Genomic DNA, 18,324 nt, shown 5'->3' on the forward strand with positions numbered 1-18,324 from the left:
AGAGTTCAAGGGAAAACCAAAAGCATTTTGGTCCCTATCAGTTATTCAGGGTGTGAACACACAAAGAGGTGGCCCCAAAGACAGCCTGCTCTCCATCCCTTAGGGAACTCTGCAATTCTCATCTCTTTCTCATGTCCTGCCAGGTGAACTGTGAGCCACCAGAGTGCAGAGCCACATCCCTCTGCCCTGTTTGCCACACAGGATAACGTGATAGCTTTCATCCCAAACTGAACATGCTACAGCAAGCCAGGCAATCATGGTGTGCTTGACTGTCAGTGGCTTAATTTGAGAGCCTGCAAGCTGTTCCAGCTGTATTTCACAGTATTGCTGGCAGCTGTTTGGACCACTGTGAAGAAAAGGATGCTTTACCCTTTGGTAGAGATGGCAGCTTGAAATCCACCAAAGCATCCCCCTAATTACAGAAATCCCCTCCTTGTCCCAGATAGGTTTAAAAAACCCAAACCATAGACTTTAATTCCACTGTGTAATACACTCTGCTAAGAATCATTAAATATTTGATAGCACTTGTTAGAACTGCATGGCTGTTGTACTCCGGGCACTTCCAGATGGTTGTTGCCACATGATGTTGCTGGTCCCTGATAAAGTTCTATGTATTTTTCCCTTGTGAAAATGACTCAGGAAACCATATTTCTCCGGTGGGTGTCAATAACAGGAAGCCAAAGGAAGAAAGGGTAAAAACATAGAGAAAGTGCCACTGTGAGAGAGTAAAGCAACAAAAAGGTGAACAAAGCAAACAGCAAGTAAAGGGTGGTGGAAGAAGTAGCATCTGGAAGCAGAGATCTGAAGGTCAGATATATCTCAGGTCATATTGACTGGACTAGACTGGATGAGTACTGATTTTAAAAGATAAAGACAGGTCAAAGATTACTAGATAAATGTAAAGTCAGAGAAGAGGAAACCTTTAATCTGACAGATCAGCAGTTATAACAGCCTTGGCAAAAACAAACAGAAGGGACTCCTATCTCTTCTAACGTGGCTGCAGGAAGAGATGGTGTTTATGGATATAATAATATCAAAACGATCTAGTAGTTAAAAGCTGTCTGAAACTCTTGCTCTACCAGTGCATTGCTAGGACTTTGTTCCTACCTTTCCTAGCTGAAATGTAAGTCCTTTTCTTAATTTCAGAATACAAGCATAACAGATTGTATCCTGTTCATACCCTTCTTTGCATTACAGGTTGGTTTTGGTTTTTTTCTTTTAAAACATGTGAACGCTGTTAGCTTATCTTCCCTTGTGGTCTTCTTGAAGAATGAATAGGCATTCTGCCTTTGCTGGACCATTTGTTATTGTCAGGGTCTTCCTGTGGATTATATCCCCCTTTTCTATCAAGATTGGCACCCAAAATGAAACACAGTTCTCTCACAAAAATGCTGGTGTGCATTTTCCTTCATTATAGTATAGCCTTGATGACTTTAGATGGTGATCCACTTCACTTTCCAGATCCTTCTCAGCAGAACTGCTCTCCAGCCAGCTGTTCCCCTACTGTACTTACACAGTGGGGTTTTTTTCCTGCCTAGTTGCAGGACCTTTCACTTGCCCCTGATGAATTGCATCCTATTTTTATCAGAACACCACCAGTTTACAGGAATCCTTTGGAATTCTACCCCTGTCTTTCAACATACACCAGCTCCTCACATCTTGGTGTTATCTGCAAATTGACAAGGCAGTCTGCAGTCTGTCACTTGACAACTGTCTTTATTGATTGTCTTTATTGACAATCTTGAACACCATGGGGCCTGGGACAGATCAGTGCAGAACCCTACTTAATATTGTCTTTTACTTTGTTAACAGAGTTACCTCTATTCATTTAGACTGTTCTCCTTCAATTTGCTTAAGAAAATTTCACTAGAATTTGTCATTTGACCAGTGTAAAAGCCAAGATACTTGACATCTACTGTTTTTCCTTTACCTTCAAGATTGATCACCTTATTGCAGACTGAAGCTTCACTAATTTGTTCTGACAACTCACTTGCTTATCTCCTTGTTAGCAGCCCTGTGCACTCCAAGGGATGGCAATAGGCAGGTTCCTAGGGAAGGCTGCCAGCCACAACAAGCCTGGGGCTCAGCAGCTCCTTTGAGAACTGCTAGGTGCCTCTTCCATGGTGGTGGAAGCATCAGCATACTTCAGTCACCACCTCCATCTCTTAGAAAAGCTAGTTGGAACTGTGTAGTCAGGGTTATTCTTCTGGAAGATGTATGAAGGATGCAAGAGCAGCAGAGAACTGAAGGAGACCATAATATTGGTCTCCTCTCTATTGGTCTCTCTCCTGATCTTTAAGGTCCCTTCCAACCCAAACCATTTTGTGATTTTATAATTTTCAGCATCATCTCATGAAATGTTTTACCTGATTAATTTTAAAAATTAGCTACAATTGGAAGAAGGCATGGCCAAAAAGACAGGATGGGAAGAAGGGGAAGGCAGCTTGGAAGAGGTGGCTGTCTTTGAGCTCTCCAAACATTTGTGGATCCATGCTTCATTTAGCATTAATCCCTCCCTATAGAGAGAGGCAACCTGTTGTAGAGTTTGGATTTTAACTTTCCACACCTTTCCCCACAAGCAGGAACATACAAGCATCTTTAGGCTGTTTTGGTCCCTGGAGAGGAATAAATGAGAGCCAGTGGCTGGAAAGTTGTATTGTCATTCTGATATTCCCTTTTCATCCCACTAAGGTTGTCCAGGAACTAGAAATCAGCTGATGAGATTATTGCCAGACATTATCAAGCTGTCTATAATTAGCTTTTTATTGGTGAGAAGCCAGAAATGCTCTCTGTTTGCAAGCTTGGACTATAGAGAAAGAAGAGAAATATATCATGGAAGAGATTGTTTGGAAACTGCAGATCCTAATTAGTGTCTCAGCCTTGTGGTGAAACTACATGCAGCATTTCTCTGGAAGGAAAAATGCTTAAAAAGACCTCTTTTGAGGAATGCTTGAGGAATGAGGGTTGCATTCTTGAAAGGCACAGCACATATGGAGCTGAGTGCAGATATGGATGCTTTACCACCTCTGCTCTTTGCCCATGGTGGAGGCTTCTTATATTCCCACATGCTATATGGCTCCTTTTAGTGCCAATCCAGACTGAAAATTTAACACAGGTTAAAACATAGCTTAAAATTTGGGCTGTGCCATCCACATGTATCCTGTGCAGCCTCCATGCTCAGGATCAGTAACTTCAACTTCAGAGAAATTTGGATCAGTGTCTGAGTAGTTCAGATCCTTTTATGCTTCAGGTTAAAATTACACTACTTTGAGTCTTATTCTAAGATTTTTATACTTATATATATACACTTTATATTTCACATTGCTTTTTTTTTTTTTACTTTTTTTTTTTTTTTTGCATTTTACTTCAACCCTTTTAAGCCTTCTAGTACTTGAAGGGGACCTAAAAGAAAGCTGGGGAGGCATTTTTTACAAGGGAATGTAGTGATAGGGCAAGGGACAGTGGTTTCATACTACAAGAGGTTAGATTTAGGTTAGAAATTAGGAGGAAATTCTTTACTTTGAGGGTGGTGAGATGTTGAAACATGTTGCCCAGGGAAGTTGTGGCAGGTGTTCAGGGTCAGGCTGGATGGAGCCTTGAGCAGCCTGGTCTGGTGGGAGGTGTCCCTGCCCATGCAGTAAGGTTGGAACTAGATGATCTTTAAGGTCCCTTCCAACCCAAACCATTTTGTGATTTTATAATTTTCAGCATCATCTCATGAAATGTTTTACCTGATTAATTGTAAAAATTATTACAATTCAAATTGCTAACATATGGTTATTTTTTTCTATGTCAGGTAGTAAGAGAAAAAGTTAAAAGTTTGGGACAAGGATCATAGGACAGGGATACAGTGCAGCTGGCCTGAGGACCAAGAGAAGCATTTGCAGCCATGAAATTCTCTTTTTCTCTGCTGAGAATACTCACCAAGGAATTCTAACCTGCAGTGCTTTAAGCTACCCCTGCAAATATCCCCTGGAGACTGCAGCAGGTGTCCTTTGGACAAGCTAACAGAACCACTGTCTTATACCCATCCAAAAGTGTCTGAATGCAAATGACTGGATTTATCACTGAATCCAAATTACCCATTTAATTCCTCCACTGGATAACAGAAGCTCCATGTACTTGTTCTAAATACCATTTACACAGACTGCAGCACACAGAGGTTAGTGATACATCCACTGTTGGCATGGTTAGAAGATCACTGACTATTCCAAGACAAACATTTTCCCTTTTTTCTTTTCTCCTGTTGTTTTGGGGTTTTTTATTTGGTTTTATATTCCAATAGTTTTTCTTCCCAAACACCTAAATCACACCAGAACTTAAACACTATCATGTTTTCTCTTTTCTGAGGAAGGCCATCACCATGAAAGATTCCAAGCCTTCTAAAGTAACAGAAGTATGAAACTCTCCTAGTCTGCCCTATTATTTTGAGCCTGAAAGAGATATGAGACAAAGCCTGTGCAATGATATAAAAAGATCCTAATCAAATGTCTGAGTAAAAACTCGAGGCAGTTCTATTAAAGCATCAATCATGTGTTTTCCAAAATAGAACCAGAGCAAGAACAGGCACCATCTTCCTGCAACTTGCACAGATTTTAAGTGAGCTGCTGGCTAAAATACTTAGGGTGAGATTGTATCAGAAAGCAAAGTATTTTGCAGAGTTGAATTGTGGTTATTTCTGGAAATGGAACTATCAGTTTGTGAAACAGACTTTGAGTTTGTAGTGGTTGGGCTACCTAGCACTTACTAAGGCATAATGATCCACATAGGCTGTTAAATTCCAGTGGTAAAGTCAAGAATAAGTACAGGACAGGGGGAATGTCCATGTCAGGTTTAAACAGTAATGGGTCTAGTTACCTCTCTGCACTTTGCAACTCAACAAATCACTATAAGTTGGGTTTTTTTAACCCACTGGCTGGCTGAACAGTCTCATTAGCCTTGCCCACCTAGCCATAAACTCCTCCTCAGTGAAAGTGGGCCAAATGCACTAATACATTTTTGAAAAGCAAGTCTAGTATTGCCTAGGTTTCCAGACTGAGAGGTGGAAAGCACAGGTCAATTAGATTCAGACCCTTTTGCATGTATATATGAAGGTTATCAGTTGGCAAGCTATAGATTGTGGATAACAGAAGGCACCTACTTGACACAAATTATGTCTGCCAGATTTCAGTTTGCAAAACCAAATGATGAGAGGGCATCAGACAAATCCAAAGAGACAGTCACCAGAGACCTCTAGCAAGGGAAAAATAAGATATGTGTCCCCAGCTTGTTTTACAAAAATACCTGAACAGTCTTAGCTAACATTTTCCAAAAACAGACATCAAAGGCAGGCAAAGTCCAGAAATTTAAAACACCAACAGAGTTTTAAGCAGCTGAATCTTTCCTACAGTAGAAGGCACAAGGCAATCTTAAAGTCAGGCAGCACTACCAGCTTACCTGTGTGTCAATGAACTGCAAACACAATGGAAGTATGTGAAAAATCAACTTGCAACCCAAGATATTGCTGTGGGGCAAGAGCATTTTCATTTCCCAGAACAACAGCAAATGGTATTCATGAGCCCAAGGAATATGCCAGGATACGTTTGCACCGTAATTTGGTTCACTCTCTTTAAGTGTTCTGCTATATGCATAGTCTTGAGCCTTACCTGCAGCAGGAATTTAGCCACTGGTATCAACTGGATCTGGAGAATTGTTCTGGCATGGAGATTTATCCTACAGTGTAGCAAGACAAACCTCTTTTAGGGCACGGTGCTCCAAGGTCCAACCAGGTGTTCCAGGAGAAACTCACGAATAGTGCTCTGAGTCTAATGCTCTCAGGGCTGACCAGCCTGGATCTGTGCTACTGCTCCAAAAGTGGGTAACCTCCCTCTGGCTTCCCCAGGTGTGAGCTTTATTGGCCCCCTAATCCTGCTCATGTGCAGTAGGGCCCCGCCCTAATCAGGCACAGGTGGGCTTAACAAGCTCATGCCCACTACCTGGCAATTAGTGCCACCTGGTTGCCTCATTTCACTACACTACAATGAAAACTGCCAGGTAGGCAAGGTTCTTGATACTGTTCAAAATCACGTTCTACTTGCAGACTTAGTTCTTATCCAAAACTAGAAGCCAAAAGTTCAGGCTAAACGGAGCTGTTTCCATAAATTCCCACAGAAGAGGTTCCCCTGGTAAGATGCTAACTGACAGCACTTACGGTTGAATTTTATTTGAAGGGCTCAGAGAACAGATACACAAGTGAGGAAAGCTGAAACACACAGGTTTGTAGTAGGAGACTCCAGGCACTTATTTATGGAGGCTATTAAAGAGGAGATGAAGGAGTGTCTTGATCAGAGTCTCAGTATCAATGCAACAAACAAACAAAAAAAACCCCAAACAACAACCAGTATAGGAACATGGTGAAATTTCTTAAACAATGAAAGTAATTAACCTTTGGGAGAAAAGGGCTGTCATGGGTCCTTTCTCACTGGCATCTGTCAAGCCTAGATACTTTCCTGAAAGATATTTTGGAATTCTAATTAATTCAGGGTGCAATAAAATATAATCCAAAACCCACAACTACTGCAATTTTAGTTAAAACTTCCTACCACTGCTAACTACAGCTACTGGTAAAGGTTAGAAGATGTAGTTGTGGTTTTGTTCTGCTGATGCTTTAATATTTCTTTTGCCTAACCTTGTGGGCAGGGCCACATAAATTAATTCAAATAGCCCAGTTATCTACTGGTACCAGATCTGTACTGCACCTTTCAAGCTGTTATACCTCATGGAACTGGCTGGCAGAGATTGAGTCCAGGAATTAAAATTTAGAAATCTAGGATTAGCACTCCTGTTATAAATAAAAACAGCCAAACTTCCTGTTTCTGTGTTTAAACATCAACAGTCAGTTGAGAAGTGAGATAGATAGGGTTCCTCCACTGGAGCTAAGAGCATTAACCTCCTCCCTGTCCCCATAGCACATTTCACCCAGTGGTTTCAAAAAGGCTGATTTTACAGCAGATCATCATCATGTGACATACATGGTTTTAAAAAATTAGCTGTTACTGATTTATGAAGCTGACACAATGAATCTGCTGCCAAACTGAGAACGATAATCATCACACACTGCAGGAAAGCAGGACACCCTACCTTATATTCTGAACTGGGGGATGTAGCCACCAGATACTTTATTACAATAAGACCTGCAGGGAATAGGTGACTGTAAGTTTGCATCTGCAAGGAAAGGGCACCCTTCTAATGGCCAATGAGCTACTGGAGATGGTGCTGTGCAGGACCAGTCCCCTTCAGTTTCAAGAAAGCAGGAGGAGAACTGGATAAACTGCTTGATTCAGTATGTTTGAGCGAGCTCTGTTCCTCATAATGATTCACTGGGGGCCTGTTCCGGATCAAGGAGGAGGGTGATGAGATGTTTGATGTGGTAAAGAAACACTCTCAGCCAGAGATGCACATGTCTGTTTAGGAAAGCATCACGTTTTTGAAAGAATTATCTCCTGACTGAATTAGGTAGGAAATACAAGGATTCCATGTGGCTTCCTTTTTCTGAAAGCTGAATTACAGCCTCGGTGTTTGCATTGAATCACACCCCATTAGGATCACTTCAGTCCACCAAGAACCAAAGCACACACCTCTATATATTTACAAGGGAGATACCCCCTCTAAGTTCATCTGCAAGAACCACTTCCAGCACTGGCTCTCCAAATGGCCAACCAATCCTTCCAGCAGAACCATTCCCTGCACAATCATCTACTCACTTTGTTCAGAGAAATCTGCATCTCTCCTACTCACCCTGTGGTACTGACTGCTCCCTGCAGGGTTCCTGGGGATGCCCTGCAGAATCTTTGCTTGTGACAGTGAGTCAGAGAAAGAGCCCAGCTGGGTATCTGGAAGCCCATTTGGATTTATGATTTAGCAAGGTGTGGGACACCTTTTCTTTCAAATCAACCCATGAAGCGAATCCAGTATGGAATTACTGACAATACACATGAACAGACTGCCTGTCATTTTCCAGAGTCATTTCTATGACTCTTAACTGGAAATACCAAGTAGTAAATGAACAGAGAAACTGAAATCCACCCCCACCCCACCTCCTGTTGCTCTGAAAGGCAGTTTCTGTGACAGGATCAGACTGGCAGCATGCACAAAGCTGCTGCCACTGCTGTACATGCTACTGGTCAGCAGATACACAAAGCAATCCCATTTCCAGAGCTGTGAAGCTGGCAGTAAATTTACACAGCCATTTACAATAGCTTTGAAAAATAAAGAAAAACAAAGCACAGTCATTTCAAGCTCCATTTGAAACAGAGTGAGAAAAATCAATGTTTGACAAATAGGAAGGGACAAATTCTGGGTAAGGAAATACTGCTAAGCTTTTAGAAACATCTGTGGTTTTTAACTGGCAATCAAAGAGTGAGCAACTTGATGCCTTTGGAATACCTGTGTACCTGAGTGGCAGGAGCTGTTAAAACATATTGAGAGTCCATCATTAAAGCAAATGGGACAAAGCTCTAGTTAGTAATTACTGTGTTACTCAAACAAATATACCAGCAGTGGGGCTAGTTCTGCAGTCCTTGCTCAACACATCTGTACCATCAGTTCTCTACTGGTAAAAGCCTAACCATGGTTGCTCCCAGTTAGCTATTTAAGTTTTGAATGTGTATTTGAGGTAGGAATGGATTCTGTCCATGTTAACTCAGCCCAGGCTCAGACTAATTTAGGTTAAAAGGAATCTCTGGATGTCATCTAGCTTATCTCCTGATGAGGAAATGTAAAGTGGGATACAGAAAGGGTGCAGGGCTCACTTTAGGGGTGCAGAGGAAGGGCATCAAGATCCGTTCATACTCCTGACCCAGCATCATATCCTCTCAGCCACAGGCTGCAGTTACCGTGCAAAAAATGAAATCTGGCTCTTCATTGGTGACACCTGAACTGTGATGAGTAGGGTTTCCAGGAGCAGTGAGTCTCTTCCTTGCCAGAGACACACTGAGCAACACCACCTGCCACGGGAAATTTCTCTCCATGCCCTGGCACCTGACACTGCCAGCCTCTGAACTGATCCTTGCAGCAGCATTACTGCTGCCTTCCTTCCCCCTCCCCCAAGTCACATAATCACAGAATGTTAAGGGTTGAAAGGGACCATCTAATCCAACCCCCCTGGCAGGGCAGGTTCACCTAAGAGCAGGTTGCACAGCACAGTGTCCAGGCAGGTTTTGAAAAATCTCCAAAGAGACAGAGACTCCACCACCTCTCTGGGCAGCCCATTCTAGTGCTGGAGTAAAAAAAGTTCTTCCTCGTGTTTAGATGGAACTTCTTATGTCCAAGTCTGTGCTCATGACTTCTTGTTCTGTGACTGGGCACCACTGAAAAAAGACTGTCCCCATCCTCCTGACACCCATCCTTTAAGTATTTCTGAGCATTGAGAAGTCTGTCTTCGTTTCTGCAGACTAAGAAGACCCAAGTCCCCCAGCCTGTCCTCATAAGAGAGATGTCCTAATCTCCTAGCCATCTTTGTAGCTATTTTATATACCAAGGACAGCAGTTCTCTATCCTTGAACTGGGGAGCCCAGAACTGGACCCAGTACTCCAGATGCAGAGAATCCATGTCATTCCCAATGTTGCTGTGGATTGCAGCACCAGGGGAGCTTGTGGACAGCACAATTTTCCTTATTTTACTGGAGACTCTGACTGCACCATTTTGTCATCTTTCCTCAAACCATTCTTAATGTCCAATGCACGTAATGAAGTTCATCTCACCTGAGGAAGCACTACAATAAGCCACAAATGGGGCTTTAAAGCATGCCTTGAGGCTCTTGTCCTTTCCTCTTTATTTCACTCCTACTTGTGGGAAACTCACTGTGGGCATTTTCTTCAGCTCTGTGATATTTATGCTACAGTTCTCCTTCACCCCAGAGTCCTAAGTGTGCTGTTTCTTCCCTGTTTACCTTTTCCCTTAGGGAGTCAGCAGAACTGACCTCTCAGGCTGAGGGTGTGTTACAGTACCTTGCAGGAAGCACACAGCTTGGCACGTTTGTTCCCTGTTCTACAACTCCAGCTGCCTCTGCTTTGCTAGCAGCACATTCCAACAGAACAGAGCCCCCTCGTTTCCTATAGCAAAACTCCACACAGGACCTCCTGGATTGAAGGCAGCTCCATATTATTTGTAAATGGCTTAAGACAAATACAAAAATCGATCCAATTTAGTCTTTTGTTCCTTGTCAGATGGCCGCTTGACTGCCTTTTTGTACTTTCCTGAGCTCCAGCCCTCAGTCTGAGAATCAATTTAACTACAGGCTGAGCCTGTGGTTCCTATGAGCCCGCACGGTGTTCCGGTTCTGCAGGGGGATGTTCACTTTCTGGCACTTTCCCCCCGTCCCCTGAGAGCAAAACCTAATCCCTTCGCTTTCCAGCACCAGAAATCGGAGCCGTCGGCGTTCCAGCGGCAAACGCGCTGGGGTTTGGCAAACGATCCGTAGGGCTGCACCCCCCCGGAATCACAGCTCTGGAGTCGTCTCCCTCCCCTGAGCTCCTCCCTTCTCCCGGACGGAGCCGGGGAGAAACACGGCAATAACGTCCCTCTGTCTGTCTGTCTCCTCGTTCCCTGCAGCCTGCCTCCTCCAGGCCGAGCTGGTGAATTACGAGAGAGTCAAGGAGTACTGCCTCAAAGTGCTTCAGAAAGAAGGGGAGAACTTCAAGGCGCTGTACCGCTCGGGAGTGGCCTTTTACCACCTGGGTGACTACAACAAGGCTCTCTACTACCTGAAAGAGGCACGATCCCGCCAGCCAGCAGGTACGGGTTGGATCAGGGATGTGGCTTTGCGTTGTGTGCTTTTTTTTTTTTTTTTTTTTTTTTTTTTTGGCGTTTCTTTTCACCAGACCTAGTCTGCCCCGGAATTGCTTGCTTTGATGTCCACAGGGGTGAGCGTGACTTATTCTTATTCTCAGCTATACTCCCCTGCACGCACTCTCTTTAGTGCAGCAAGGTTGCAGTGCCCAAAGATTAACCACTGCTGAGGCTGCAGCACAACCTGGGAGATGGCAGGATTGCTGGGATGCTGTCTGTGTGGAGGGGATCCTGCCATAGACTCCCCAGAGTCTATGGAAAAGCAAGCCGGATGGGCAAGAGTGGATCCTGACTGCTGAATTTTCTGACTCTTTGAAAACAAGCTTTTTCTCCATAGCAAAGTCAGGAGGCTATTTGTAATCCCCAGCAGCCTTTCACAAGGGTTAGTATTGTAATTTGATCAGAGACACAGACATTTGCTCACAAAGCACTCATTGGGATAATTCAACTTTCACCCTGAAATCAGTCAAGTACCTGTCATCCACCTGTAAACCCCAACAATTTGTTTTAGGTTAGGAAATAAATTATATACTGAAACAACTTAGCCTTGCCTGAGTAACCACCTTTCTGCTAGCCTACCCAACCTCAGAAGGTGGATAGGAGGCCATGATGCAGAGAGGGTGCTTTTGTTTTTTAAAAAACTGCCTAATAGAGAGGTAGAGGTATTGTTTAAGAGGTATTGTTTAAACCCTTTCAGCTAAAAGAAAGGAATTTTGTAATATCAAGGAGAGGATCATGAGAAAACAAGACAGAAGCCATGTGCAAAGAAAACCCCACACAGAAGCTCTTCCACCTGGATCTGAGAGGGGAAAAGTGAGAACTGGGCATGAAATGGGGGGAGCCTGGGCCCTGGCAGAGCATGATGGAACTGATGCTCACTGAACCAGAGGAGGCAAAGGAGGCTGAGCTGCCTGTGCTTGGTTTTTGGCAGGCATTGACCCTGTGGGGCTCCTGTGGTGGCTGTGCTCTGGAGGAATACCAGGGTGGTTGTATAGAAGGGTGCTCTGGGATCTCCTCCCTCTTCCAGTCCCCAGGAGGGTGCTCGGTCCCATCTGCTTTGCTTGGCCATGGGCTCCGGGCAGTCTGACGGCGCAGCAGCACACCCCACACTCCCTGAGCAAATGTGCTCAGTTTAGCCTATTTTAGTTTACAGTGTGCCCTTCGGCTTTCAGCCCTTGCCAGAACTAGGAAATTGAGAAGCCTACGTGAGAGAAAAAATAGTGGAAAATAAGTTATCGTAACCTTGAAGTTCTGACTGGGCTCAGATGTGAAGAAGTTCTTTTAGCTGAATGACTTTGATTCCTTTTTTAGCTATGTATTTCTGTACTTCCCTACCCCTCCCCCTGTGATACTCTTTATTTGGTATCCCTTATTGCTCCTTGAAATAAATACTAATTTATTCAACAGCAACAGCTTCAAATACCACAGCTTGCTGCAAAAACACACCAGAAAGTGTCCCCAAAGGCCCTTAATGTATACAAAAAACAGTTCTGGCCTTCAGCTCTGCATCAGAGACTCTTCCCTGTTATTGTTAGACAATTCAATGCTATTGTTCTACTGTTTTATTTATGATTATGGAAAACTTGAGGGGGGTATTCAGGAGGAAAGAAGTGAATGCATACAGGGAGAAAGAATGTGGCTGTTAAAACACAGCAGTAGGAATCAGGTAACGTTATCAAGAATTATTATGTGAACTGGAAAAAGTCAGTGTCTCCATTTTCAGTGTCTCCATCTGCAAAATAAGATTATTTTCCTTTATCTGAGGTTTCACTAGGCTCACTGGTAAAAGCACTTGGTTATTATTACAGTCATGTTCTCTTTTTTTTTTTTTTTTTTTTCTCCCCAGTAAGAAATGCTTTTGGCACAAATCACTAGCAGTTTTTCCCTTTGGTAGGGGAGATTTTAAATGGTAAAGAGGAATTAGCTAGCAAAGGGGTTTACTATTCTAAAGGGCTGTCAGCAGAGCAAAAACCTTATGGCTATTTGCTGTCTGTCGAGGGTGAAGCATGGGTTTGGCCTGATTTCTTATGTGACCTCCAAACAAAACAGTCACAAAAGCAGATGGAGATAACGGCCAATAATTGTATAACCTTCCTTACTGAAGGATAGGGAAGCCACTCTGAAGTTGTGCTCTGTGTGTCCACAGAGCAGGGCTCATGGCAGAGCTCATGGGCTGCCTTCCTGAAGCCCTGCAACTCACAAGTGCTGGGAGCAAAACCCAAACCGTGATACCTGCACAGCAGTTAAGCAACTGGACTCTGAAACTATAGGGAGAGCAGAAATGCTTTAAAATATCAGAAAGTCACTCTGCACAAGGACACAGGCGTGTTCCTAAAAGCCTGAAGAACTGCTGCTATTGCAGCTCTGCCAGCACCTCTTTGTATGGTTCTGACCCCACATCTGAGTTGTCCTTACCTGTTACTCCCACATCAGCAGAAGGGCATCACTTCTTCCTCACTGAGAGGTGGGAGTCTTCTCTTCATTAACATTATCTTTAAAATACTTCTCTGCAGGCAGAACTAGTGTGGTGCAATATTCTTTGATGGAAAAGGCTCAACAAAGACAGGGTTCTGTAAGCAGAGCACTGCTCTCATTATTTCTCTGTGGTCCCTCAAAAAGGAAGCAAAACATGCCAAAACCTACCCAGGAGATAATTGACTAGCTCACAATGGGAGTATCTCCTGTCCTCTGTCAGGCTGCACCTTCTTTTGCCCCTGGCTTCCCAGGCGTGCAGAAACCTCCCAGTTGAAGGAAGCTGTGCCATGAGCAGGTGGCTACCTTGCCCACCAGCCAAGGGGCCCAATTATGCACCAAACCCACCCCCTCAGCCAGGTGCTGAGCCCCTGCAAGCCCAGGCAGGGGTGATTTCCTAACACACCTGCACAGCCATCACCTGCCCCGGGCAGACATCCAGACCTCAGCAGCAGGAATGCTTGCCCAAGCTGCAGACCATCAAAGCCTTGCAGGGCACAGAGCAGAGATTGCAGTGGGGGGCAGGCAGCCCAGCAGGACCCTGGCTGGGCTATGAGCCCTGCTGGGCATTAGCCAGATGTCTGCCACATGCACTCATTTTATTTTAAGCCTAAAACTCAATGCAGCCCTTTCAAGTGAGTTTCTTTGCTCCTAGAGGCAGAATCATAGATTCACAGAATGTTTTAGGTTGGAAGAGACCTCCAAGATCATCCAGTCCAACCTCTGACCAACACCATAATCTAACTACTAAACCATGTCCCTAAGGACCAAATGTCTAAATGCCTTTTAAATACCTTCAGGGATGGTGACTTCACCACTGTCCTTGACAGCTCATTCCAATGCCTGACAACCCTCTCAATGAAAAAATATGTCCTAACATCCAGCCTAAACCTCTCCTGGCACAGCTTCCATCCATTCCCTCTGGTCCTATCTCCTATCCTCAGTTCACTAAGGAGAAGAGGCTGTTTTCCTCCTTGATCCAACCTCCCTTGAGGTAGTTGAAGAGAGCTATAAGGTCTCCTCTCAGTCTCTTCTTCTAAATAACCCCAGCTCCCTCAGCTTTTCCTCACAAGACTCGTGCTCCAGGCCCCTAATGAGCTTCATTGCCCTTCTCTGGACATGCTCAAGTAAAAAGACTGCACAACTAAAACCACTTTTGTTTTTAAAAAAGGTGCTTTAAAATTTGCTGAGCTGAGATGAAATGCTCACACGTGAACAGCCCAAGTTGCTGGTGTACCTTCTCTGTCACAAGAAACAGCAGAACTTCTTGGCTTGTGTAACTTGCCCCAAAGAGGACAAGTAACAACCATTGAACCCTGTAGGATGGTGCAGTTGAACCACCTCATCAGAGACAGCATGAAAAGTCACAACACCTTTGCCACAGCCCCCTGCTTCCCCCTTGGCATCCTTGTGGAGAGCTCTGTGTGAAGGGAAACTTCTCATGTTTAAAGGAACCTTTGTACCCACAACTGCTTCATTGGGTGCAATACCCACACTGGTTAGTGCTGGATGTGTCAGCAGCAATATGCTCATCTCTGAAAGCTCAGGAACTTCTCATTGCCCTGGCTGGTGTGGGGCACACTGCTGTTTGGATAAGGAGGAGACAAGACTGCTCTCTAACTGTGGACTACAGGGCACTGCAAGTTGGTTTCTGAGAATTCAATAACTTAAATGGACTAAGCTGGCCCTGGTTAGCTGGCTGAGTACAACTGTGAGTAAAGAACCATTTTTCAGTCAGTACATTAGTAAAAGGGGCTATTTAAAAAAATTTTCCTTGCTTGCTTCTGATACCACATGGCTTGTGCCATCAGTGTGGGAAGTCACCCTTTTGACAGTATATCAACATGATTTAAGAAAGGACTGACCATGACTGCCCAACACAAGATCTGTCTGGGGATACATACCTAAGCTTCAGGGTGAACAGGTTCCCTCATGTTCTGTGTGCTGTGTTTATGCACTGGAATACTGGAAGGAAGAACAGGGTTCAGTTTACCACCTGCACAATTTTGGGATGTCACAGCTATCCACAGGGTTGAAGCACTGGTTCTTTGGCCCCAAGAACTTCATTAGATAGGACAGACAAGGCAGCATGCAGCACAACACATATGACAAAAATGCAGAGAGAACGTTGTGGTAAAATGTTTCCAAATCTGAAATTTAAGGAAAGCAAGGGCACAAAGATAATGTGAAGGAAGCTCTTCCAAATTCAACTCATGGAAAAATGTGAGAAGAGTGAAATAGGCTGTAAAAGGAATAGGAGGATGAGAAAGCAGAGCATAACTGTACGCAAGATGTCCTTAGGGACTTGCATGCAGGCACAGAAGGAAGCGAAGCCGATGGAGGTGCCATTCCACAAGAATAGGCAGGGATGACCTAGAATTTTTCAACTGTGAATTCCACTGTGGTGACCAGAAGCAATCAGAGAGAAGGGAGAAAAACAGCTGAGGCAAGACCGTGAGAAACAGGGGTAGTGAGCGCAAATCAGATCAGGTTCTCCAAGAGCAAAGCAGCAGAGTTTGGTTCAGAGCCCCTTCCAACCAATGCTGTTCCTGCGGGAAGCACTGGAGCCATGTTGCTCTCCAGGTGATGCACCAAGGATGAAGGTGAAGTGTGGTTGTCTTTTACAAGTTGTAACCACCAGATGTGTATGTGTGTGCTCTTTTCTGCAGATACCAATGTCATACGATATATTCAGCTGACGGAGATGAAGCTCAGCAGATGTTCCCAGAGAGAGAAAGAAGCCTTGTGAAAGTGAAGCCCAAGGGGGAACATTTCCTTCCCAGAAGCCCGTTTGGTGGATTTTCCTGTTTGCTCTGCCTCATCCTCATCTCCTCATTCATCCACTTTCCCTTGCTCTTCATGGAATCCCAGTTTTGAAAAAAAGAGACTTAGACACTGGGTATGGCTTCTTGCCAACTGCGGTAATACCCATTCCCTGTGGCAGGAGAGCACAATGGCTACAGCCAACCTTGTTCCAAGACAGTGTCACACACCTGGAGTAGGCAATGCTGGGGGACCTTTTTGGTCCTGAGCTGACTGCCTCATTACCCTTAGGGAAGCAAACTCCCCGGAACAACGACTCCTGACCAGGCAAGTTGGAGATGAACAGTTTCTGCTCGGAGAGATCTCTGAAGCTTTGAAGAGCTGAGAAAGCAAGAGAGCTACTGGTCTCTTCACAGGGGACAGCAAATGCCTTTTTACCATCAGTTCCCTCTGCCTGCTTCTCCAGTGTGTGTTGTTGGTCTCCAGTGAGAGCTCTCATGCTCCCAGGCTAATGCCAGTGAAAACTGTTTCTAAGCATCCTCTTAATGAAAGCACAGAGCTACCCTACCAACTCCCTGCAGAGCTATCCCAGTGCTGGAAGAGAAGGCTGTGGGCTACCACAGTATGCTGGATGGACTGTAAAAAGCATGGTGTACAGAGGGAAAAACTGTGAAATAATTCATTAAAGGCAAATAAAAATTATTAATAGGCAACAAGTCCAGGCATTGCTTTTCAAAGTGAGCTCTTGGGTTTCCCACATCTAGACAGGCAACATTGTCTGGTGGGGGGAGAAGTACGAGGGGGGGAACACAGAACCTCTCCATTCTTATCTTGGCTCTGCCAATGCCTTGCTGTCTGTTCTTGGGCAGGTCACTTAGCCTCTCTGTGCCTCAGTTTCCCCATCTGTGCACAGGGGGTAATTATACTTCCCTACCTCGCAGGGGTGTTGTGAGGATGTGTTAGTTAATGTTTGTAAGTAACAGTACAGTGATGTACAGTGCTAAGTATTATCAGTATATTGGAATGAGGTCTGGATTCTCCCACCTTGTGCTGTGTCCTGTTTTTTTCTTTTGTAGAAGAACATGGTGCTGACAAGCAGGGCAGGACTAACAGCTTTGGAGCCTATTTCAGCAGCTTATAGGACCTGTTTAGACCCTCTCCAGCAGTCTGATCACTTCTAAGAGCTCAGGCCCCTTGGCTTAAGGGTCCTTTACTGAAACTGCCAGTGATGGGACCAGTAGAGGCCACAAACACATTTCCAGTGGGAATTCCCCATCAGTGGCCCATCAGGACCTGTTTCCAGTTGCAGGATATACATGAGTGGTCTTATCCCATGTTAGTGAACGTGAAATGAGCATACCCAGACCTACTTCACTCAGCCCTCAGCTCAAACACAGAAACTGAAACACAGAGAGCTGGATAGACAAAGTTCAGCCAAGTGTTGCATGCTTTGGTCCCAGAGGATGCAGTGTCTGCAGACAGTTGTCTATAGCATCCCACAATCCAGCTGTGGTATCTCACCACAATGCTCTCTAGCCAAAATCTGAAGGAGTTGATAGAGAAACATGAAAAGGCAAATCTCTATCCTTGCCTCTGAAAAAAAATGAAGTAGCATTCACTAGTTCTGTGACACATACCAGCCCACACTGAGGGTGGCTAAGAAACCATCTTAAAGTGGCATTTAAGTCTCTGAAATAGGGACCTGCATCAGTTGTGTGAAACTTCTATTACCTGGGATGGCACCAGGAGGTCATATTCCTCAGGTGTTTGGTGGAAAGCAGCTGCTTCCCAAAATTGGAAACACTGTGTGAAGTCCCTGTGAAGGTAAGGGCTGCATTCTGGAGGCAGCACAGTCACCTTCTTCAGATGGCCTATGGTTCATACATCTGTGCTAGAAATAGCAAGGACCTCTGCCCACCACTACACATGTCTAAGCTGCTAGGACAACAATCAAGTTAAAGACAAAGAGTACAAATTAAAGAGAGGAAAATCTGTAGATGATTGTTAACTAGATCAGAAAAAATGCTAAGCAAAGCAGTGCAGAGTGCATATAAGGTGTACCTGGTACTGTATAAAATACGTGAGCTAAAAAGATTCCAGTTGTCAGGCACATGCAATCCTTCATTTCCTAACTGCATCACAGCATGCAGCAAATTCAAATAGAGGTAGCTCCCCCATACTTCATATTGCTCATGACAGTTCATCCCACATCTGATTGTGTCTCTTCACTAGGAGCGAAATTAGAATTCATCTTGTAGGAC

At 44.4% G+C, this 18,324-nt stretch overlaps 1 protein-coding gene across 1 annotated transcript in view; it reads left to right on the forward strand.

Moving 5' to 3' along the window:
• TTC9 (tetratricopeptide repeat domain 9) overlaps positions 1–16,779 on the forward strand; it is a 29,927-nt gene extending 13,148 nt beyond the window's left edge. The window contains exons 2-3 of the mRNA XM_071744521.1: positions 10,592–10,774; positions 15,970–16,779. Coding sequence (XP_071600622.1) covers positions 10,592–10,774; positions 15,970–16,049 — 263 coding nt within the window. The 3' untranslated portion in view covers positions 16,050–16,779. The remainder of the gene's footprint in view (positions 1–10,591; positions 10,775–15,969) is intronic.
• Positions 16,780–18,324: the final 1,545 nt, after the last annotated feature.

Source organism: Heliangelus exortis, chromosome 5 (genome assembly GCF_036169615.1).
Source record: "Heliangelus exortis chromosome 5, bHelExo1.hap1, whole genome shotgun sequence".
In the NCBI taxonomy this organism is placed as follows: Eukaryota; Metazoa; Chordata; class Aves; order Apodiformes; family Trochilidae; genus Heliangelus; species Heliangelus exortis.